The 24,251-nt window shown below is 40.6% G+C and overlaps 1 protein-coding gene across 4 annotated transcripts in view; it reads left to right on the top strand.

The window, feature by feature from the left end:
* Positions 1-23,794, top strand: part of DHX35 (DEAH-box helicase 35) — a 43,750-nt gene extending 19,956 nt beyond the window's left edge. For 2 of the 4 annotated variants that reach the window (XM_081009231.1, XM_081009233.1), the window contains exons 9-22: positions 1,776-1,888; positions 3,634-3,730; positions 6,039-6,197; positions 7,049-7,259; positions 7,790-7,914; positions 10,106-10,160; positions 11,447-11,542; positions 12,622-12,716; positions 13,549-13,626; positions 14,933-15,062; positions 17,085-17,166; positions 17,721-17,792; positions 18,603-18,714; positions 21,374-23,794. In XM_081009231.1, coding sequence (XP_080865357.1) covers positions 1,776-1,888; positions 3,634-3,730; positions 6,039-6,197; positions 7,049-7,259; positions 7,790-7,914; positions 10,106-10,160; positions 11,447-11,542; positions 12,622-12,716; positions 13,549-13,626; positions 14,933-15,062; positions 17,085-17,166; positions 17,721-17,792; positions 18,603-18,714; positions 21,374-21,418 — 1,470 coding nt within the window. In that variant the 3' untranslated portion in view covers positions 21,419-23,794. Of the gene's footprint in view, positions 1-1,775; positions 1,889-2,109; positions 2,338-3,633; positions 3,731-6,038; positions 6,198-7,048; positions 7,260-7,789; positions 7,915-10,105; positions 10,161-11,446; positions 11,543-12,621; positions 12,717-13,548; positions 13,627-14,932; positions 15,063-17,084; positions 17,167-17,720; positions 17,793-18,602; positions 18,742-21,373 lie in introns of all 4 variants that reach the window. The other 2 variants (XM_081009230.1, XM_081009232.1) reach the window with 2 other exon arrangements.
* Positions 23,795-24,251: the final 457 nt, after the last annotated feature.

Below are 24,251 nucleotides of genomic sequence, written 5' to 3'. Positions count from 1 at the left end.
CCATTTTATTTCTGATAGAAAATGAAACAATTATCATCTTCTATTTCATTCTATAGAAGAATAATGGGGAGCCTGTGCCCCCCCCCCAGATGTTGGCATCTCCTATCATCTTTTATCACTAGCTATACTGACTGGGGCTAATGAGAGTTAGAGGCTAACAACATCTGGAGGTTCTCTTCAGTAGAGTATGGGACATGGTAGCCTAATCAACACATTCATGCAGAGGCAGACCAAACCCCATCAGAATAGTTGGCAGTTGAACAAAATCACTGTTAAGTTTTTATGTTAACTCCCATTAACTTACTGGGTCTCTCTCCCTACCCCCATTCAGTTTGGGCAGGGGAACCAATTTCTTAACAGTGAAAATTTTGGAGGTGGTGGAAGGGGGAAAGGGTTTTCAGCTTTCATTTTAATCTCACCCAGATAACTTTCGCAGCTGAAATGCTTGCCTTCCATTGAGGTGAACATTTATGAAGCCATTAAGATTTGTATTTCCAATCCAAGTAAAATAAAATTTGGATTGTATTGCCTACACTTAATCTGCTGGTACTAATGTGCATAAAGTTTAAGCTTAATTGCTGTTAGTTTTGGGTTACACTACACGCTATTTCCCTGAACTCTGTGAAATGAGTCCCTTTTAGAAGGTTCTAGAGCAGATAATACCCAATTTGTGAAATTGTGTGGTCAGTTTATTTTAAAAGGGATTATATTTATTCATATTTTTGAAATAGTTATTGCAGAAATTGCGACTTTTGCATTCTTTCGGTTTGATCTGTTTTTGTCTGTTTTTGATTAAAAATCAAAAGGCTGCACCATTTACATTGGTAACACAACTTAAAACTTCTATAGTCAGCCACATTTTCTCCAAAACATCTGATAATTACTAGATTAAGCAAATTAGGAAGAAATTACAAAACCAAGGATATCTAGACTGGTTGCTACTTTGAAAAATGTCTCAGCACTAGTTATGGGGAAATGTACTTGTTAATGTTATTAGGTTATATATTGAAGTATGTTTTGTAGCATCATAAAATATCAGAAGTTCACAGAGATGGATTAAATTGCTGGACCTCCATATGTTCTGAGCTGGGGTGGCAAATCTGAGCCTGCAAGCTGGGTCAGACCTGCCTAAGTCATTCTAAGTAGCCTAGCAGGAACTAATGTCAATTTACCACCACCAGCAAAATCTGTGTCAGAAGTCTTCTCCCTCTTTGCGCATCCTGTCACCAGCTGCTTGCAGCGATACATGAGGGATTGTAGGTGTCTTTGCCAGGTTACCTGGGATGTTTTTTCCTCCCAATCACAACACAGCACTAGGAGGAAAAGTTCTTCTTAAATCCCAGGACTGTATGCTCTTCCATACATATGCAGATAAGTAAATGAAGTCATCTGGAACATAAGTTGCTCACAGTAATGCCTTGCTTTCTAGAAAATAACAGGTGATATCCAACTAATCTGTTCTGTCAGTGCAAGGATTTCCACTTAAGCAGTTGAACTCGCCATGTGTCTCTTAAACTTGATCTGGGGGTTTCCCCAGTCCTCCAGAGCAGATGTGAGGAGGGCAAGGAACACCCACAGGGAGATGAATGGGGGCAGGTCCATTGCTCAAGCAGAAATCCTTGCCAGTGACAGAACGAGTTAGTTAGGTCCCTCCGTATGCTTATATTTTGAAAGAGAATAGTAGCAACACCCTACCTTTGGCTCCTGAGTTAGGAAGTGGACTCTTTTAAACAACGCACTGATTTTCAAAAAATTGTTTGCTATCTTTGCCCTAGAAATTTAGGGATTTCTTTAACCAAAATGAGACCAGTGACCCAAGCAAAGATACCAGCATGATCCTTACAGTGGAAGGGCGAACATTTCCAGTGGATGTCTTCTACATTCAGAGGTCTGTTCCTGTTTAATACTCGTAAGTGGTGACTAGAGGAGCGTGCATCTTGTGACACCCGCTTGTCGACCAAAAGTCTGGGCGGGAAAGGGAAGCATTAAACGGACCTTAGGTATTATTTTAAAGAGTTGTCTTTACATGGGTACCGGCACGTTGAGGATGTAAACCTGAAATCTTGCTTTCCAATTGAATGTGTCTTTCTCCTATTTTGTGAGCAACAGGCGCAGACTTCAGTGGAGGAGGGCTTCGGGAACCTTCCCCCGTCCCCTTCTGCACCGGCCAGCTGGAGCAGACTTCAGACGAGTGCTACGGGGACTCGGTGGAATCTTCATGCTTTTCCTCCCCTGGAATCTTAGTCCTTCCCTTCCCCCTCCACAGAAGGGATATGGGCAAACCTGGCAGCACCTTCATGCCCTCTCTCCTCCTCCTCCACAGAAGGAGATGGACAGGTCCGGTGGCAGAAGTGGGCTCGTTTTTTTACCCCTGCACACACAGTGCTTGCTTTTGTGCTTGCGCTGGGCAAGGAAATGTGGGTGTCATAGGCGGATAATCGTGTGCTTTGTGAATTGTGTCCCTTTTATGTTCTTGCGACCTTACTATGTTTGTGTCAGGCATCTTTGAGGAATGCTCAAGTAACAGTGGCAAAGCATTCTGGGAGAGTAGCCATGTTAGTCTGGGGTAGCTGAACCAGCAGACAGTCTTCAGGGCTTATTATATCATTAGATGCATGAAGCAGTGCGTATATATGGGTGTAGTAATTTAGTCCTTTGTTTTTCATTCCTTACACACTGTATGAGGTGATTGCGTATTATGCAAATATTAGAAGCTTGAATTTCCAATCTCTCCAATTTTTATTTTAATATTTTTAAATATACAAATTTCCGTTCCTTTCTGAGGAAAACTAGGACAGCTATTTGATTTTAAAAACAACAACACCTGGCTACTTACTAGTGCATATAGGGCTGCCTCATATGTGCATGTACATAACTTGATTCCTATATGCTTGGTCCTACCAGCTGACTGGGTGCACTGATTTCACTGGAAAGCTTTTGTATGATGTGGTATGGAAATTCTGTGGATGGCGTTGTATCTGTGATGACCCTCTTGCATATGCAATATCACATGATGCAGGCATTGAGTATTAAGCTTCCATGTGTGATCCAGTCCATAGTTAGATGTAAATTTTCATATAGGGCAATGCCATATTGAACGCCTTCTCTGCATGTTAGAGGCTCTTACAAAATTTGCTTGTTGTGTTAAATTGGATATTGCAGGCCCTTATAATAGATGCATAGCATTTATTCAGGTAGTAAGAAGCAATTTTCTGTGTTTTTACAATGCTGAGTGCTTTGTAGGTAAATATAAGTACAACTGAACTGTTTAAAAAAGTAACTTGTTTAGATGTCAAAGCAACATATTGATTGAACTGTTTTTCTGCAATTGTGAAATAAATTCTTGTGCGTGTATGTGATATAGAGATGGAGGACTCGCTAGATACAGATATTCAGGATTTGTGATAATGTCAAAGAAACAAGTGAAGTTATTTTAAGTGACTTGTGAAGAATTCAGAAAGGTCCAGCTAGCGCCAGGATTACTTTTTAGGTCATGTATCAAGCATACTTCAAGTATGTGAGCTGTCTGTATTACTTATGAAAATCTAACTATATATTCCCTTTTTTATCCTGGTGATAAGAGCATGTTTTGCCTTCCTTACTTGAAACTCATGTCTATGCTTTTTCCAACAGTCCTGTTCCAGATTATGTGAAATCAACTGTGGAAACTGTTATGAAAATTCATCAGACAGAAGGTGATGGGGATATACTGGCATTTTTAACTGGCCAGGTAGACACAAAAGAAATGTTTGTCCTGTTGAAATTGTTACTTTGGTATAAGATATGTTCACTTTGTGCTGTGCAATAATTCTGAAAACATTTTTTTAATGCAGAATGTGTGTGAGAGGGAGCAAGGATGTAAAATGGTAGTTTCAATAATTCTAGAATTTAGGGTTGCTGCATACACCTGTTTGGGGTATACTAAACTGTGAAATACCACTGTGGTATTTGGGAAGCTTCTAAGTCGCCTGCTTCCACCTGCTTAGTATGGTTTTGCTTCAGCAGCCATATTTCAGTTCATTCAATCAGTTGTATTTCAGTACAGCTTGAGCTTCCCACTTACTCTGCTGGGACCATATAACACCGGTCCTGAGCGATCTGCTTTGGCTCCCAGTACGTTTCCAAGCACAATTCAAAGTGTTGGTGCTGACCTTTAAAGCCTAAATGGCCTCGGTCCAGTATACCTGGAGGAGTGTCTCCACCCCCATCGTTCAGCCCGGACACTAAGGCCCAGCTCCGAGGGCCTTCTGGCAATTCCCTCATTGCGAGAAGTTAAGTTACAGGGAACCATACAGAGGGCCTTCTCGGTAGTGGCACCCGCCCTGTGGAACGCCCTCCCATCAAATGTCAAGGAAATAAGCAGCTATCCTATTTTTAAAAGACATCTGAAGGCAGCCCTGTTTAGGGAAGTTTTTACTATTTAATGCTGTAATGTTTTTAACACTTGATTGGGAGCTGCCCAGAGTGGCTGGGGAAACTCAGCCAGATTGGGGGAGGGGTATAAATAATAAATTATTATTATTACTCTGCAAGCTACTCCTATTGTACAACAATACCATGCAAATTTAGCATTCCTTTCTGTTAAGATCCTCAGATGTGGTCCTTTCCATTTGCTTTTCCAGCCCTGGATGTGTCTGAACTGGTGCCTGTGCTCTTTGGCTTTAATTGATCATAGCAGCAACTTGTGAAAGTAGAAATGATGATGTACAGGAGAGAACTACACCAGCATTATGCTTCCTCCTCTACAAACTGTGTCCACGGTTGTAGCACCATGTATATTTCTGTCTCTAACACAGTATGCCTTCCTTGTTGCACAGATACAATGTAGACTGTAGTGACAGGAGATGCAGTGGAGCGCACTTGACTTGGCAAATCACAAGTGTTAAAAATTCCCTGAAATAATTTTGACAATATACAGGAAATTTGGCCTGTGTGTTTCAGATGTTTGGAAGCTGCAATCTCAAATGGAGATGCCATTAAAACATGTAGATTCTGAAGACTGTCACTTGTACTGCTAGTATGAACTGTTCTACCAGGGAGAAAGAAAATTTATTACAGTACCTCCAAATTAATCATAACAATTGTATTACCTGTATGAAATAATTATGTGCGATTATGGAACTCCTTTTTGGAGTTCCAGAAATGGAGAAAGTATAGTTATTTTGGTCAATTGAAAGGCTGAACTATTTCTTACAGCACTTAAACGAAAGTATTTGCAGTTAAAAGTTGTCTTTCCCTGCTACAGCTTGTAATGTGGAAGGGGGGTTTCCTGGAACTATCCCACTGTGTGGTCCAGCTAGTTGCTGAAGCTTCCAGTTCTCATCACAAGAAAATCTTAGTTCAGTCAAGAGAGAGAGAAAAAGCAGAAATCACTTGTGCATCCTCTTGTCATTGTTTGTTGTATACAAAGCAGACCTCTTGATAACTTGTGATTCGGAAGTTGGATGTTATGCAGCCTTTAAGCATGAACTGCAAAGTCGGATTCTCATTCTTGTGTGTCTGCTGGAATGGAACGATAAGACACAGTAATTGCAGGGGTCAGCAGACTTTTCCAGTAGGGGGCCGGTCCACTGTCCCTCAGACCTTGTGGGGGGCCGGTTTAGATTTTGAAAATAAAAATAAAAATTGACGATTTCCTATGCCCCACAAATAACCCAGAGATGCATTTTAAATAAAAGCACACATTCTACTCATGTAAAAACACCAGGAAGGCCCCACAAATAACCCAGAGATGCATTTCAAATAAAAGGACACATTCTACTCATATAAAAACACACTGATTCCCAGACCGTCCACGGGCTGGATTTAGAAGGTGATTGGGCTGGATCCAGCCCCTGGGCCTTAGTTTGCCTACCCATGGAGTATTGGATAAAGATCGCTGGTCATCTGGCAGCTTTTAAATAACACGTGAGAAGAAATTCTAGCAAGACACTAAAGTATTTTGTTTTTTAAATTCTCTAAATCTGCTTCAGTGTCCATGATATGATATTGGAGCTTAAATGCATTTTGATCTGTCACTTATATTGATTCTTTTCTAGGAGGAAGTGGAAACAGTTGTTTCTATGCTGATAGAACAGGCCCGGGTCCTTGCTCGCACAGGGATGAAAAGACACCTGCGAGTTCTTCCAATGTATGCAGGATTACCTGCTACTGAGCAGATGAAAGTGTTTGAGAGGGTATCTCCCAATGTTAGAAAGGTAAAGTTGCTTCCGTTGTCATAAATGAATAGGGCACTGTGCTTGCGAATTGGTGGCATTGCCCACCGTCGATTAATGTTTTGCCACATTGCATTTGGTAACCACATGATAACAATGCATTTCCCCACGTTACATTTGGTAACCGATGCTATAGGGTTTTCTGTAAGTCTCCCTCTTGGGATCAACTCCATGTACCCTTCTTGTTAAACAATAATTTTTACTCATTTTTATATTGCTTAGAGCAGCCTTTCTCAACCTTGGACTCCCTGATGTTGTTGGACTACCACTCTCATCATCTCTGACTGCTGCCCCTGCTAGTTATGGATGATGGGGGTTGTAGTCCAATAGCATACGGTGATCCAAGCTTGAGAAGGGCTGGCTTAGAAGTTAATCATCTCTATGCTTTGCCTCTGCAGTTCATGGTAGCTCGTTTACTTCCCTCAAAATGCTGAATGCAAGACTACAACCCCTGCCCTGCGACGATGCCCACCCAAGTTGTTTGTAGTGAATGTTGCTTTATTTTATCTTATTTAATTCTTTGAAGACTTTGTGCTTTTCTTCTCAGCTCCAGAGTACATATCTGCCCTTACACAAATCAACGGCTCTCTATTTTGCAGCACCTTCAGGGTTTTGTGTGTGTGTGCTTAGTTCTTTTCTTTAATGCAGCTTTTCAGGCAAGCATTATTGCTGCTAGCCTAACCACTCCTAGAAAACTTTTTGAATTAGAGTCCCATTATTGTGATTCCCCCTTTATATCAAACTTTTTCTGCTTTTATTTTCTTAAACTTAGCTAGTCAGGAATCAGCAAGCATAATAAATCCCAAACAAACTGGCTTTCTTTATTCTTTCAGGTGATAGTGGCCACTAATATTGCAGAAACGTCCATCACAATCAATGGAATTTCATTTGTGATTGACTGTGGCTTTGTGAAACTCCGTGCGTATAATCCAAAAACAGCTATTGAATGCCTTGTGGTTGTCCCAGTATCAAAGGCCTCTGCCAATCAGAGAGCAGGTCGTGCAGGCCGGAACCGCTCAGGAAAATGCTACAGACTTTACACAGGTGAAGTGTGTGTAACACTTAAAGCTTTGCTCTTTTGTTTGTGGCTTGGGTGGCACTGTACTTAAAAATCTTTCCTCTCCTCTTCAGTGGGGTCCCCTGACCCACCAGCTTGCTGTATTTGGGGTTGGGTGTGGGCACCAGAGATTGCCCAGGTGAGAAGGGATGGGAAAATCCCTTTCCATCAGTTTCCCTCTGTTTACATTTCTCAGAAACATTCACTTTGCAGGCCTTTTTCACCTGATTCAAACCCTTCCATCTCTGATTCTACATGCTTGACATGTTCAATACTCGCTTTTGCATTTAGATAAAAATTCTCAGGCACCAGATACTGCAAAATTACCTTCTTCAAACACCTTTTGCCAACATCGTCTTGTTTAGTTGAGTTGTCGTGTTTATCTCAATTCCTTACTAAGCATAATTGTTAACATTAGGAATGACTTGTGTGTTTTTGTTCTTTCTTAACTTCTGGAATGTTGTCAAGGTTTTTGACTTAAATGATTTGCATTTTAAAACGTGTGCCCTCTTCACAGAGGAAGACTTTGAGAAGTTGCCACAGTCCACCATTCCCGAGATGCAACGCAGTAACCTGGCACCAGTCATCTTGCAGCTCAAGGCTTTAGGAATTGACAATGTGCTTAGATTTCCTTTCCTCTCAGTAAGTATGGGATTCTTGTTTAATTTTTCTGTGTTCTGTGGTTTGTCAACTTTGTCTACACGGTATAAGCCATTTTACAAGGACTCCAAGGTCTGCTGTCCTGTTGTGTTCATGGGGACCACATGCATATCTTCCTGTTAAATGCCAGATTAAGAAGTGTTCCTTCACTTTTATGTTCCCTTTTGTTTCTGCATGTCTCATGGCTCTTTCAGAATAAAGGTTCTAAATGCCTGCAGGCTATAAGGAGAGAGGTTAAAAAGAGCTTGTAAGTCTTGAATGTTCTCTGAATATTACTAGTAGGTAGCGGACCATCAGAGGTCAATGGTTCATAGCCTAGTAACTATTGCTCTGACACTCAGGAAGTAGGATAGGGTGGATCTAACACCAAGGTCGAGTGTTTGCCTAACTGCTTCTGAAGAGCCTTTTTAATAAAGAAAGCAAGAACCTCGAGAACCTCCACAGGGAAAAAAAAGCATCCATTTTCAGATGGCTTTCCAATCCAATGCTGCTGTTTTGTTAATTTACGCAGTGGAACTTACCCTACCTTTGCTCTGCCCTGCAGCCCCTCTGGTGAAGACACTGTTGGTGTTATTGGCAATAGACTGCTTGGTGGTTGTGATTTTAATTGTAAACTACTTTGAGATGTTGAATAGCCGAGAAAGTGGTATATAACGATAAATATATAGATCTGTTAACTAGATTTCACAATCTCTTCCCATGTTTAGCTTGTGATTGAACGTTATTTGCTGAATGGGGACATCTAGGGGTCTTCATGGCTACCAACATGCTGCAGCATGCAGAATATAGAGTAACTTGGGACTGAATAGCTTTTGGTCACAGCAGCACTGGTCAGGTTCCATATGCCCAGAGCACTCTGTCTTGGAGCAACACAGCAACTTGGACTTCTTCTGACCAGGAGCCATTGAAATTGCACTGAACAAATATAGTCAGTTCCAACAGAGAGTTTGTGGTGATGTAGCATGGAAAGATGTTGCATCAGTCTAGCACAGTTGAGTTGTGCATTGTGCCCTTGCGGGCAGCTTTGGCAGATGATTCACTAAAATTTAATTTCGCTCTGATTCCGTTTCATACAAGTCCAGTGTCTCTTTGCTTCCTGATTCTTTTCATCCCAGCCTTCAATACCAGTCTCTGGACAAAATATTGGAGCACATGGTTCTAGGTTTTGCAGTGTTCCCCCTGTCATCCCTTCAACACACTCCAGCTGTCATGAGCAATTTAATTAAACATATATATTAAATGTAAGCATACTTGTACTGTTCAAATAATTTCCCCCACTAGCAGGATTTTGATGTTTTAGTTGTAGCTTTCTAAATCTTTGGATTTATTAGATCCTATATATAACTTCCATTTTCCAGTGCCACCTTACCCTTGCAGTTCTGGAATATTTAAAGTTTCTGGTTTTGTACTGAATATTTGGACTTCAGTGCTTTATGTGCCTCCACAAGGCAGTTCTGAAACTCTGTTCATGTTAATCAGGTGTCACCAGCTTTTTTTTTTAATGTAGTGGGCAACGGTCACAAAATGTGGGCATGGCATAACGCAAAACGGCTGCCACATCTAAAAGAGCAAAAAAGAAAGAAAAAGGACCACAAAATGGTGCAGCCATTCTTCCTCCTATCAGCTGCCCCATCAATAGTGGGAAAAGGAACCCACATCAGAGAGAAGCTGTTTGTTTCTTGCATTGAATAAAATGTAGACATGTTTAAGAGGCTCAGGCACTGTGGATAAGAACTAAGCAGGAACGCCAAACAGTCTATTGTGGATTTTTACTGAGATCGTTTATGGGTGCCATGAAAGGTGCTGGCACCTGCAGGCACCAAGTTGAAGACACCTGAGCTAACCATTTGAGTGCAAGGCTCTAGTTTGCTGAGATGTTATCCAGCATGACTGCTAGAGAAATTTTCTCAAGTAGCTAGCAAAACCAGAGGATTTTGAAGTCTTGATGTTCACAGCCTGTACAAGGCTATGAAGCAGTGTTCACCTGCATGGCTCACGACGTTTTTCAGGAAATATCTAGAAAAGTTTTCGACCGGAAATACCTGCAGGCATAAGCGGGACCTGGGTGAGAGATCACATGGGAGCCCTTATCTGTGTCCCTTGAGTTCATTGTAATGTAATAAATGTCGTTACAGTAGGCAGAACAAATGGTATGTATGTGTTTTCCCTCCAGCCTCCACCTGCTCAGTCAATGGTACAAGCTTTGGAGCTGCTCTATGCATTAGGAGGTAAGGTTCCTCTGCTGATTGCCGTCAAATATTTCAGCTGAATTGTGCACCATTGCCAGCAATGCTGTTAAGTTCATTAAGGCCTTGCACTTTAGACTTAACTCCAAAATGTTAAAAGCAAAACTGAAATGTAATAGTAGACTTTTATTGTTAGCATCTCATGAAGAGCACGTCAGGCTTTTGAGATGCTGGGAGATAATGCGTTTTCTTTAAACAAGGTATTGTGGTTTCAAGATAGTCATTTATCTCTACAATCACTGTCTGAGTCGGGTTTCCATGCTCAGATTTTCTGCAGTTGCTTTCACATTGTGTTCCCATAATAATAATTCTGTTTGGTTCGTATGGAGACGCATGTGCAAGGCAAGCCGCTGATGGATTTTCATGGGTGGTTTGCAAGTACAGACATGTGAACAAGCCTTTCTCATTATATAGTCCGTTGGAGTAATTGAGAATTATAATAAGTAAAGCAGTCCTTCAAGGTGTGGGGTTTTCATTAGAACCCTCTCTCTTTCCTATTCTCAGCCTGTATGGATATTGACTATGTAGTTTTTATATAAAAGAAGGCACTAACTTATATAGCCAAGTTGGGAGTGACAGCTAGGCCCCAGTCTGCTAATAGCAGCTTTGGCTAGATGCTCCAGGAGCCCTCTTTGTCCTCTGTGATAATACCTATAATCTGAGTTTGCTATCAAATCTATTTGCAAAGCATGCATAATTAAATCCTACAGTAAAAGAAGTAAGGGTGTGTTATATATGTGCCGCTACAAGATCAAAGACCATGTGAGGCAGCTACCTTGTGGCAGCTGGGAAGATATGGGTCTGGTCAGTAGCTGAATGGGAGCCATCATGGGAATACCGTGTTTACCACCTTTAGCTCCAAGGTAGAAGAAGGGTGGGCTTAAATGTAGTAAAATAAAAATGCTTCTGCTTTGCCTCATGGATGAAGTCAGTACTGCAGTAGTATTCAGGCTGCTGCTTTTGGCTTACTGGTGGAGTTAATAAACAGCAGCTTGTCTATAATCCGATGGAGTGCCCAAGAAACCCATCTTGCATGCTGCAGAATGGCTTGTCTCTGATTCTCCCAGCAGCTCACAGTTTCTGCTTTTTAGGCGCAGGAATAAATTTTAGCTAGAATTTTAGTTCCGCAGAATAGTACATGCAGTATCACAGTACCTCTCTGTGGAGAGAGTCATGCCTATAATTAATTTGTTTTGAAATACTTTATAACCCTGTGTTGAGTCATCAGTATGTATTTGCATTTTATATTGCTGCTGTTTTTCCTGCAGGGCTTGATAAATATTGCCGCCTCACGGAACCTCTTGGAATCAGGATAGCTGAGTTTCCTTTGAACCCCATGTTTGCAAAGATGCTCCTAGAATCAGGTAATGGCCAGTGTCATGCAACTGTAAATCAGCTTGTGTATCGTTAGTCCAGCTTAATTAATTTGCTGTAAGTCTCCCAGTGACTTCTATGTTGTGGTACGTGGCATACAAGTGCCATAAATAAATCCACCTCTATTGTGTTTGATTTTGTTGCTGTAAACTTATTATTTGTTGTTCGAGCTGGATACCATAATGTGAACAAATGAGTCTTTGAATGCCAGATGCAACAGAGAATAGTGAAGAAAGTAGTTTGCATACCTAGGTTTTACATTGAGCTGGAAGCCTTTAATCCACTGCATGGCTCTGGAGCAACAACAGGCAACGCCACAGTAGATGGTATTAGATTGCTGCCAGAATCTCAAGCAATATGGGATTTTAGTTGGATTATCTTCTGTCTGGTTGCTAGTGATGAGCAGATGTCCTGCGCTCCCTGCCTCAACTTGATTGAGAACTGAACATGTGTGTTAAATAAATGTAGTCCATCAACAGCTGCTGTTCTGGTATTTGGCCTGCTATCACTATGTTATTGTTATTATTATTTAATTAAATTTATATACTGCCAGGGCTGATTACCGCATGTTCTAACCCAGAAAATAGCTGCTTCAACAAGCATTTTGAAATGACATTTAGAGTTTCTGTTCTCCACTACACAGCAGAAGCAAAATATTAGGATTGTATCCAAGGATAGCATCTGGCTAGCAAAAGTTTTCCCACTTGCACAAAGTGAGGCACCCCGTTTCCATCAATCTCTCGAACCCATTGCGGCCCTCTATGCTATATCCCATACAGTTCCAGGGGGTCACCAAGGCTTTAGAGAAGCCTTTTTGTTGTTGTTGGGAAGAGGGATTGTACTAAGTTAGAGGGATTGGTGAAAACTGGGTGCCCTGCCCTGCAGAAGCACTTCTCTTAGGTGGAGCCACCACTTTATATAACCCATAGTGTTTCCTGTCATATAGTTCTGTGAGAGCTGTTATAGCTATTTTTTATCCAGCATGTGTGAGGAAGACATTTTTTTCTCAATGTGCTTTGTGTTGTCAGTGTAAAAGTAAAGTTCCTTCTCCCCTAAACTCATTTTGCAGGGAATTTTGGCTGCTCCCAGGAGATCCTGAGCATTGCAGCCATGATGCAGATCCAGAATATCTTTATGATTCCTCCAAACCAAAAGACACAAGCTGTAAGTGCCCTTTCTGAACTCAGCTGTCTTACATTGGTGCTCAGCCCCTGGAACTCACTGCCCAGGAAATCTGTTTGCCCTTGCTGCTTAACTGGTGTTGCAATGCAAACTGAAAAAATGTTGTTCCAGCAGTTCTGTTGCCTTGGCTCTCATTATTTCTGGCTCTTTCTGTTCTGTTCTGTTTTGTTGTTTTCATATGATGCTTCTTGCTTTCCATTTTAATTGTGATTGTTATTTAATCTTTGTTGCTGTTAACCACCTTGGGCATATTTTGCAAGAAGTGGAAAGCTGCAATATAATATTTTTTTGAGTGAGCTGCTTGCTTTCAGGTTGTGGGGAAAGGAATGAAATACTCATTTCAACTTTTTCTGAGAGGTTGGAAAATGAATGCTTGAATAGCTAAAGAGATTATTCCACTGAAAAAAAATGTTGGACAGACATACAAATTATGTCTAAGTTGAAAACATTGCATTACATTTATTTGTGCGTACCTTCTAGTGGCAAGTGGTGAGCATGAGAATCTTACAGTATGTTTAACTTTTCTCCAAAGATTTATTAGAAATACATAGTAGTTTTAAATACTGGGTATGTGTGCTATTTCCCTTAAAAATGCTTTTAACAAAATAATGTTATTCATAGAAGAAATTGTAAGTACTAAATGCGGAAAGGAATAAGCAGTGACGGTAGATGCACTGAAAATTGTAAAGGTTGAGGCTTCTGTTCTCAAATTTGTTCACAAATGGAGTCCTATTGATATTGCTGAATGTGGTTTTTGTCTAAAGGATGTGGGGTTTTGATGTTGCCACTTTTCCAAAATGTTCCTCCTTTTCAGATCAGAGAACACAGAAAATTTGCTGTGGAGGAAGGCGACCATCTCACTATGCTTAATGCGTATGAAGCCTTTATAAAAGTAAGTAAGCTCAAAAGGAGGTACGAGTTTTTTGCCGGCCTTGAATCCAGTTGTTGTGGATGTTAGAAGTTTGGGGACGTCCATCATAGTAATTAACAGGATCAGATGTGTGTTGTGAGCTAAGCAAAGTCAGTTCTGGTTTTGATGTAGGCAGGGAGTTGTACAGAGCCCTAAAGCTCCACTTAGTTTGATCGGAGAATATATTCATCTAAATCGAGCTAGGTTTGTCCTGGGGTGTAAAATCACAGCCCCACTGGTATTAGATATATTTAAAGCATTAGAGTACATTACCAAAAGCTCCATTCATCCATTCTTTGAATTCAGAGATCCACAGCATGCCCTGCATATTATGACAATACATTCTGAAGTTTATTTTGCAGTGAAGACTAGGAACTTGTATGTATGTTGTGATATTTAAAACAAATGCTGAGGCTCTCAAGTTTCACACAGACCATGTCCTCTGCCAACCCATGACCTTGTAGAATATTTGTTTACCATCATGTTTGCTTACACTTGGAGTGTAAAAAAATTATGAAAATGCTTTGACTGCAGAATTCACTCATCTATAATGGCTTTGTCAACTAAAATTTAGATTCAGAATGCAAAGAAATTTGATAGTGGCACACATAATTCCTCACAACATTGGAACACGGGGTCATCCAGTGAAACTGAATATTAGTTAACTTTTGTCTGTCCTGAATCTTCTATGCCCACACAGAACATATTTAACTCTGGGATTTGCTACCACCAGATGTGGTAATGGCCACTAAATTGGACGACTTTAAATGCTGTTAAGACAAATTCACAGAGGACAAGGCTATCAATGGCTACTAGCCATTATGATGGTGCTGCCTCTGATATTGGAGGCAGTTTGCTCCTGAACACCAGTTGTTGCAGATCATAAGTGGGAAAAGTTCTTTTCAGCTCCTATTTCTGGCCTTCCTATAGGCATCTTGTTGGTCACAGTGAGAATAACCTACTGGCCTAGATGCGTCTTTTATCTGATTCAGCCAGGCTCTTCTTAACATTCCTAACATGAGATTTTCCCAGGATCAACTGATATGTTTGAAATGCAGGAGTAGCTAAGTACCAGAGTCTCCTTTCCAGATTCCGGCCTTCAGCATGACCTGTTCTTGCCAGGAGAGTTGTAGGATTTTAGACTGATCTTTTGCAAACTGATTTTTGGCTGGTGCATGCATCCCCACTCACATAATATTAGGAAAAGAAACCTGGAGATAAAGTCAGAGCTAACACCTTTATAAAGCAAGCTTTTTAAGGCGGTTCAGCTGTTCCTTTTTCTTTGCAGCACAACAAGAGTTCCCAGTGGTGTCAAGATCACTTTCTGAATTATAAAGGTCTTGTCCGAGCCACAACTGTGAGAGAGCAGCTGAAAAAACTTCTTGTCAAGTTCAAAGTACCAAAAAAGTCCAGTGAAGGTATGAGCAAGAGAGAAGAGATCTTGGCAATTTCTTATTTATTGCCTATACTCTGTTTAGTACAAAAAAAACCAGAATTGCCAACTGTGAGCTGCATGGGAGCTTCACAACATTTGTAGCATTGGTTTCTTTCCATTGTGCGTTAATCCAGTGGTGGCTGTCTGCTGATGGAAGAGAATGCATTAACAGAATGTGGCAATTTGTGGTGGTCTCCCAATCTTCCTTTAGCCCATTCCCACTCTAAATCTGCTCCAGATAGTTGAGGGACCTTCCAGAGCAGATTTAGTGTGGCATAGGGGACTGCAGTGATGGGTAGGGGTGCCACCAAAAATTACCGCCTCCTGTTTTTCTGAATGAAAGCCTTCCGTCAGTGGACAGTCACCGTTGGATTCCACTCTTGCTTTTTTTAGCATGATATTTTTTATCCATTTGCTTTACACTGCTTCTGCGATGTATATTGTGTTTTTACTACTGTAAAAGCTTTCTAATGTACTAAGTGTAGAGCACCTATTCCTCACTTTTACATTCATTTCAGTCTTTGTATAACAAGCTTGAATATTTATTTAAACCCATGAGTTCTGGAAACTGGAATAGACTTTATTAGCTTTGCAGACAGCCCTTTTGGCATCTGAGACTTCCCTCTTCCTTGCAAAGTCTATTTATGTTTGACTAGATTATATGTTGCATTGGGGGCGGGGGGAGCCAGGCAACAGTATAGTGTATTGTGGAAACAGAAGTGAACACACCTAACCAGAAAAATTGCTTAAGCAGGAAGGTGCTTATTAAAGAGAACACAATAATCAGAAGCATGCTCGGCATAAGTTAAATGCGTACATACCTTGGATCCAGGTGTGTGTGATTGTAAACATAAAGGGCATACATGATAAATGTAATCACAGGGAAATTGTTATTAAGATTTATTCTTCACCCTTCAATTAAGTTATCAGGATAGCTAACAAAAACCCAGTTCTGTAGTACAATACAATAAAATGTAACCCGCCATAGTACTTGAAGTTCAGTGTATGTTAAAACTACTGAAATTGTAGGTGATATTCAACTACGTTTTACTCAGAGGAAACTCATTGAAATTAATTAACATGACTTAGTGTGCTCTGAGTAAAACTTGCATACCGCCCTATGTATGTAAAAACAAAAAACAAAAAACCCCAAAACAGGTCTGGAAGAATGCTTCCCTCCTCCTCTTTTTGTTAAACAGTTGCCACAGTATGGAAAAGCTTAGGGCAGATGCATGTAGTGATTTTTGTTGTTTTAATGGAAAGCAGATGTCAATTTCAGCAGATGAATTGCTGCTGAACACACACACACACACATAAGAAGGGATGGGAGCTTAGCGACTTTTCATCTGGCCCCCCCCCCCGCCCCTTCACTCCCTCAGCTCCTTTTTCACCTAGGTAGAAAGGATATGTGCCTGCATTATTTCCTTTGCAAGTGGAAGAGCAGCTGGGGGGAGGGAGTGGTGTTGAACAGAAAACCAGCAGTAGAGAAAGGTTAAGCATCCCCTACCATTCTATTCTCAAAATGTCAGCCTCCTACAGCTGGTTTTTGTTCAAACTTTTTTTTAAAAAAAACCCCAGACAATGTGTTACATGTGTTTGCCATGCAAAATTTAGTTTGGTCCTTCCAAAAGATGTCCGAGATCTGTCACATCTCAGAAAGTGATTTCCACAGATAAATGATCAGCTCCACCTATTTTATCTGGTTGTGATAACAATTCAATCATCTATTGAGCTTCAAAAGAGATAAAACAGCTATGTGATGCTTAATATCCCAAATAATGAGTACTAAACTAAGTGAAATTTTAAAAATTCCTTCAGAGTTCCACTTTCCCCCCTGCTCGTTTGCGATCACTTGACTAGGCACTTAATTTTCTCTTAACCATTGGCCACACTGGCTGGAGTTGATGTGAGTTGTAGTCCAAAACATTTGAAGCACACAATGTTGGAGAAAGCTGGTGTTATCTGATGAGCTTTGTGGAATGACTGGTCCATTTCCTCCTTTTAGGAGATCCAGACCCTGTTCTAAGGTGTATAGTTTCTGGATTCTTTGCTAATGCAGCCAGATTTCACTCTACCGGAGCATACAGGTAAATGTGAGGTTTGTTGTGATAAGCATCCCAAAATGGAAAAAAACACTGCCCTGGCTTTACTAGTGATAATTACTGTAGTTCAGGCCTCTGAGAGTAAGGGGAAGATAAAAGGGAACATAGTGGGGCCATATAGATCAGAATTGTCTTTAAATCCTTACAAAGGGTTCATTGGAAAGCCAGTAGCCATAAAAAAATAATGATGCTTCCTTGTCAGTACCATCAGCTGGTAATACGTCAGGTTGAAACAAATTGGCATTCTGTCTCCTGGCTTAGTTGAGCTTCAACAGCTTAGAAGAGACTGGAAAAAAACTTGAAGCAGTCCACTAAGTGGACTGAGCAATATTTCAGGCGAATAAGAGGTAAAGAAAGGTATTTCAAAGGCACCAATAAATAAACAAGCTTCCAGGTCACTTTTCAGCATCCTTTGATAGTTTTGCTTATCTACGATCAGGCTTATAACTGAGGGGGGGAAAGGTGTATTTTTAGGCACAGTCCCATTGCTGTGTAATGAATAAATATTATAAGTCTAAAATAATTGTTGTTCTTTCAAGGACTATTCGCGATGACCATGAACTTTATATACACCCCACCTCAGTGCTGTATGCAGAGAAGCCTCCTCGTTGGTACGTTGAAAAGGTTTTCATTAGTGTGCTGGTTAAGCTTGACACTGTACATCGTTGAGAGTTGCTTCTTTCACAGAATACAGCCCATCTGGTAGATTGTGGCTTCAGAATGAGCGCTGTACTCTTCATTCCACACTACACTTACATCGAGAAAAAGCGATAAAGGTAGATGGAGCACTACCAGCAACAAGTTGTAGAAGTTGTTGCATGACTGGGAAGCCAAGTAGCTGGTTTCCCCCTCCCAAACAGCAGGATCAAGAAGCTTGTGATCTGAGAGGGTGTAAACATTTGCTTCCATGAGAGTGGGGAGGTTTGTAATGCCTTTACGAAGGCGTGCATGTGAAATTCAGCATATCTTATGCATATCCTCCAATTTTGAAGGATGATGCAATGAGCAATAACCGGTAGTGCTGCCTTTGTGTTTTGATTGCGGTATAAAAATGTACACTTGCATTAGATGGTTTTCCAACCATTGGGAATGACATTCCAGGCTCACTAGTAACCCAATCCACATCAAGTCATAAGGAGAAGGTAGGCAACATAGAGAGGGATCTTTTATATAGGGAATTCAGGTGGGAACATGCATAAAGATAGTGGGTGGTATTCATATTTTATACATAGTAAACCCATTGAAATTAATGGACATGGCTAAGTCAGGTCTGTTCTCGGTGAAACTTAGTTGAATACCACCCAGTGACTTTTGAATTAAGGCTTGGTGTCTAGATGTTGAAACCTTTCCAATGCAATATTAAGTGGAAATGTATTCAAATGTTCTCTTAGTGGATGTGCCTTTTCTTGCTGTATTTTTAGGGTTGTCTACAATGAAGTCATGCAGACCTCCAAGTATTACATGCGAGACGTTACAGCAATTGAATCTGCTTGGCTATTGGAACTGGCCCCTCACTTTTACCAGCAAGGAACGGTACGGACTCGGCATAGCCTCCAAACGGTACCATTGCCGTATTGGCAGCTCTTGTTATTCTATGCTTTTACCTGTGCTTGCAAAATGGGTTTGCATAAGTATATCCCCTCTCCCCACCACCCCAGCTTTTGCTTGTCTTTATTTAATTGTTTGACAGTTACCAATAATTAATAAAACTCTGTTCCAGATAAAGATTACTTTATATCACTATTATGCAGATAAATTAACTTAAAAATCACAAAAATCACTTCTAGCAGTGCCTCATGGGGTAAGTAGTCCAAGCTGTAGTGTAGCTATTGCCTAAAGCTCCGACCAGTTTGTGCACCACAACTATCGCAATACAGTGCCTCCAACTGGTCTGGAAGAGTTTGATGATCAATTGTATCAAAGGCTTTGAGAGGTCTAGCAGTACGAAAAGGATTGTGCTCCCTCAGTTGAGTTCTCGGTTCTCAGAGCAGTTTCTGTTCAGAACAGTGGCCTGAAAGCTAAGTGATAAAGGATCTAGAAAAATCAGTTTCACATGAATATCTGCTCCTTGCATTTTCAGTGTTATACGGCACTACAGTAACCATATGCAACCCAGTACACAAAACCTGTATGCTTGGGCAGTGTGTGAACCCATCCTGAAATTATTGATATTGTCTGCTTTGTGTCCTGTAATGCATTCAAATCGATTGTGCTGCAGAACATTAAAAAGTTCTGGAAGTGGTTTTGGCCACTTAGCAAAAGTGTTTCAGGTATGGTTTGAGAAGGAAATGAGCCAACACCACAATTATATTAAATCTTCTAGGAATCCAGTATCTATAATTAAGTGAGTTGATAGCACTAAAATATTCCAATATTGTGCCTCCCTGTGTCACATATAAAGTGGTGCCTTTAACTACACAGCAGTTATGCAAATCATTATTCCATTACTTAATCAAAAGTAACTGGCAATTTCTATAGTAATTGCTCATAATTATCATAGCTTCATATTATATGACTCCATAGGCATGTTGTACCTCCTTGTATGACTAGAAATTCTGGCAGAGACTTCTCAGTGAAAAGGCTGGCACAATTTAAAAATAATATCAGTTATGTGTGATTGGTCAGAATTACACAAATATATGGAAATTTGTTAAATTGAGTATTTGTTCAATGTTAGTTATATACAGAGTAGATTCATTTAAGTTAATGGAAATGGTTAACTTAAGTCCGTCATTTTCACTGTATCTACTCTAAATATCACTTGATGGATGCAACCCAGTGTTTTGGGAGATGGGGGCAATCTATTTTTGACTGTTTTTGTCCAGAATGGAAAATAATAGTCGTATCAGCAGGACAACTTCTTCTTTTTCTTTTTTTAAAGAAAAGCTTCCATCTTTGAACATAACACAGTCAACAGCAGAAACTAGGAGGCTGTTCCACTATGCAGGAACTAAGGATACCTGACTCTGTGAACCATTTGATGCAAAATCTCTAAATTGTGAGACTTAGTGGCATCTCCAGATATGAGAGCTCAGGTAGAAATTGTTGCGTGGAGGTGTTCCCTAAGGTATCCTGAGTTCCTACCGTATTGGGATGAAGCTTCCTATTTTGAAGCTTGAAAAGTAGAAATGTGAGTAACTCACATACCTACTTTTTACCACTTCTAAGAATGCGCAAAGTGACTTTAAAGCTGTCTTTACCTGTTACCTGCAGCAGTGTGATTGGTGCCACATTGTTGTTGTATCCCACGCTACTCTGGTAGTATAAGGGTTTTTTTTTTCTTTTGCAGAAGTGATTTGGGCACAATATCAAGGCAGTTATTGCTACCATGTTGTGTAAATGCACTCAGATCTGTGTAACAGGCATGATCCAGCATTTTATACCTTATAGAGTAGTGTTGGAGCAACCATAAGATGGCAGAAGCCACGTTTCTCCATGTAAAATGCAAAATAACCCCAAGGCGTACCTGCTAGTGCTAAATGCTGGAGGTTGGGTAATAGTATGCTTCTGGAGACAAAGAGAGAAGAGAAGGAATAAGACAGGCATAGGTAAACTTGGCCCTCCAGATGTTTTGGGACTACAATTCCCATCATCTTGGACCACTGGTCCTGTTAGCTAGGGATGATGGGAGTTGTAGTCCCCAAACATCTGGAGGCCCGAGTTTGCCTATGCCTTGAATAAGAGAACTCTTGTAAATAGCTTGATCCCACACCACAAGCATGCACTGGAAGGCAGAAACCCTCTTCTTGGAAAGACTGGTTGGGTGCCTCTATAATGCTAGAGTTGCTGTTGGTGTGATAACCTGTTGTCTTTGCAATAAATAAAGGCATTACCCTGACAGCATTAATACTGTTATGGTAGATAACAATATAGCAGATGTTTTCCTTAAGACAAGTTATTACAAAACTCAGCAATGTTGCAGGTGAGCAGGGGTGTTTTTGTTTAAGCACCAGGCAGCGAAGTCGTCTATGGCTTTTTAAATAGCACTGATTCCTATACTGGCAATGCTGGCGGGCTTGATATGCTTTCTCGGCTATTGCAAAATGACATTCTAGTTGGCGTAGAGTTCCTAATGCAGGACGGAATTTGTTGCTAACACGGAGACTGTTGTAATTTGGAATAGAAAAGTATATCGCTTGGAGCATTTATGAGTTTTAAGAAAACCAAAAACGATGCTTTTGTTTCTTTGCAGCACCTTTCCCTGAAAGCCAAAAGAACTAAAGTGGACGATCACTGACTCACTGCGGCTGTCAAACTTTTCAGCGCGAGACGCAGAACCTGCCGCCAATTTGAAACTGTGCTACTGTCTATCCAACAATTAGTTGATTAGCAACCTGACCCCACATCAACTATAACTGTTGAAATGCCTGCCTGCCAGGATCCTGTAGGGATTTTTGCATGACCAATACATTGTAACACTTAAGTAGAGCTTGCATTGTGGATATTTTTTTATCCTACAGTCTTAAATGTGATGACCGCTCCTGTTCCCCAGGGCAATTTTGCTCCTTTTAAACTAGGTAGTTTGAAACTAACAGTACAAAAGAAGACATAACAAAATTGTAGGGAATTTCGCAATATGTGGATAGCAACACTTGAACCCCTTGGGGAGGAAGGGGGAGGGTGGGGGGGAAACGACACCCTCAGAATGAGGAGGTGGCGCTCAGGATCCTTTAGACCACTGTGAAAGCTGTTGGTCATCCTAGACCTGCCTGCAAATTGTAGGCAGATTTGGGACCACAAGCAAAGCCTTGAAATACCTTAATGGGTTGCAATGAAAACCTTGAAACTGTGATTGTGCCTAACTGCTGTGATTTTCCTTTTTTTGCTGTCAAGCAATAGGTTTCTAATACTTTATTTACTTTCCCTTCTTTTCTCCTTCCCATTTTTTTTCATGACTTGCTTTCAAGCTGAACCTGTTTACATAAACATGATGTGTTAACGTGCACCAAAGTTTCCCACCCACCCCAAAGTTTAAGCTCTTTTAGAGAGGAGTTTAATTGGGCAGGATGTACATTACGTTCGCAAGCAAGGTTGGATGCAAGTTGCTTTCCTTTTTGTTTCAGAATGAGAAATAACTTGAGGAGCAGCCTCTTGTAGAAATAATCTGGTTGTCTTACTAACTTTTTTTGATCCTGTGGATGTTGAAAAACTGCCTTGCTGAATCCGTGGTCTTGCAAATCTTGCTTTGGAGTGAGAGTCATAATTGCCACCACCAATCAGACAGTTGGCAGTTATATATTTTACAAAAGTATAAACCTCTTTGCAGCCTGGAAGCCATCTAAGTAACATATAACAAGATAAATGGGGTGGTGGAAGGGGGAACCTGTAGAAAAAAAGTGTTGACTGCACACAAGTGAGGAGTACCATCATTAGATAGACACAGGAGGACTATCTTGAGAGGAAGTCCTCTTTTGTTCTCCAGACTGCAGAGGAGGAAGTTGGAAGAGGTGCCTTTCACCAGGAAGTGGGACAGAGGCAGGGCCACTTAGACCTCCACCGAGTGTCCTGAAGATACTTCCTGTTATTCCCAGACAAAAAACCCACACCATTCCTTATTCTGCTTCTGATGTCACTACAGTATAAGATTGAAAGATGATCTATGAGGAGAAGTTGGGTCTTCTCATCTCCTTATGCTTCTTAATCCCTTTCCTTGAGTGCAAATTTTCCTTGCTTCCATCCTGAATAGAGGTAATATCTGATTAGAACGAGTGCAATAAGTTTTAAGTTCCCAGCTTGCAATTTGTAGAACTGACCTGTTTTCAGGAAAAGTTCCTGTTGCTATGTGAGCTAGTGAAATCTATCTGATGGTGCTGCCTTTAGGTCAGTGAATGCCATTGTGCTTCCATGAACCCTGGAAAAAAAAAGTGTATAGGAGACATGGTGAACTTAGCAGACTACCTTCCTCAAGGGTGAAGTGTGGTCTTTGTAGCATGCACTGGTTAAACTGCAGTTGCTGCCTTTCCACAAAAAGACCCTTTGTTGCATCAGCAATATAGTTTCAGATAAGTAAATATTTATTTTCACATAACATATATTTTACAGTGATGTGGTTTCAATGCGTGGGTTTGGTTTTAGACCATTGGGTTGTTATTGTTGTTTTTCGAATACCTTGATCCTTCGCCTCTTTTTAAAACATATGTAAATGACAGCATTTTATTTTTTTTACACAGAATAAGGGTCTTCCTTGCCCTGGATGTGCATTAAGAGCCACTTTTTTCAGATCTTCCCTCCTATTCTGCTCCCCACAAACCTGCAAAGAAGCTTGTTCTGTCAGAATGTGGTCCACTCAGTGTCTTTGTGCTGTATATATTAGCTTAACAAAATTTCATTCCCACCCCTGGAATTCTGATGCAACTGGGTTTGTCCCTCTCTTTCTCTCTGTGTGTGAACTCTGTAGAGCTGGGGTTGTCTTTTTATTTTTATGTACTGTGTGGTGTCCAGAATATTGTTGACGCTCCGTTATGGGCATCTGAACTTGTATCTAAAAGCTGTTTTCCCTTTCAAGGAGCTTACAAAGACCCGGATACAAAGTGTGTAAATTTCCATGTTGCTTTGTCCTCTGGTATCATACTTTATAGAGAAAAAACAAATAAAGCTGTGGAATTAAGAAATATTGGATTGTTGTGCCTATTAATGCTTACTAAGTTGTGGAACCTCTTAAGTTAATTATCTGCATCACTTATTAAGAATTTGTTTTATTATGGACTGGTGGGAAGCTGTTTTGGAGAATGAATTTGTTGTAAATACATCTACTGGTATTGTCATGTGTACTCTGCAACTTAATCAAAATCATCTGTCAAGAAAAGCCGTGAAGTGAATACATTTATTTTTCAGACTTACTTATTAAACTACTTTAACTTTGCCATTGTGTTACCCCCCCCCCCACTCCCACATGCAGCTGTAATTTCTTTAAAAACAAATTTAAAAAACCACACACACAGAAACACACAGGCTCCACAAGCAAAAACAAACATATAATTACCAACAGTTCAACAGCCACAAAATCACTGAGTCACCAAGAGATGAGGCCCAAAGGTTTCTTGAAAGAATCCAAGTACTGCTCATGGGAA

The sequence above is a fragment of the Podarcis pityusensis genome, assembly GCF_964106645.2.
Source record: "Podarcis pityusensis genome assembly, chromosome: 6".
NCBI classification, from domain to species: Eukaryota; Metazoa; Chordata; class Lepidosauria; order Squamata; family Lacertidae; genus Podarcis; species Podarcis pityusensis.
This window is presented reverse-complemented; position numbering and strand designations above follow the sequence as displayed.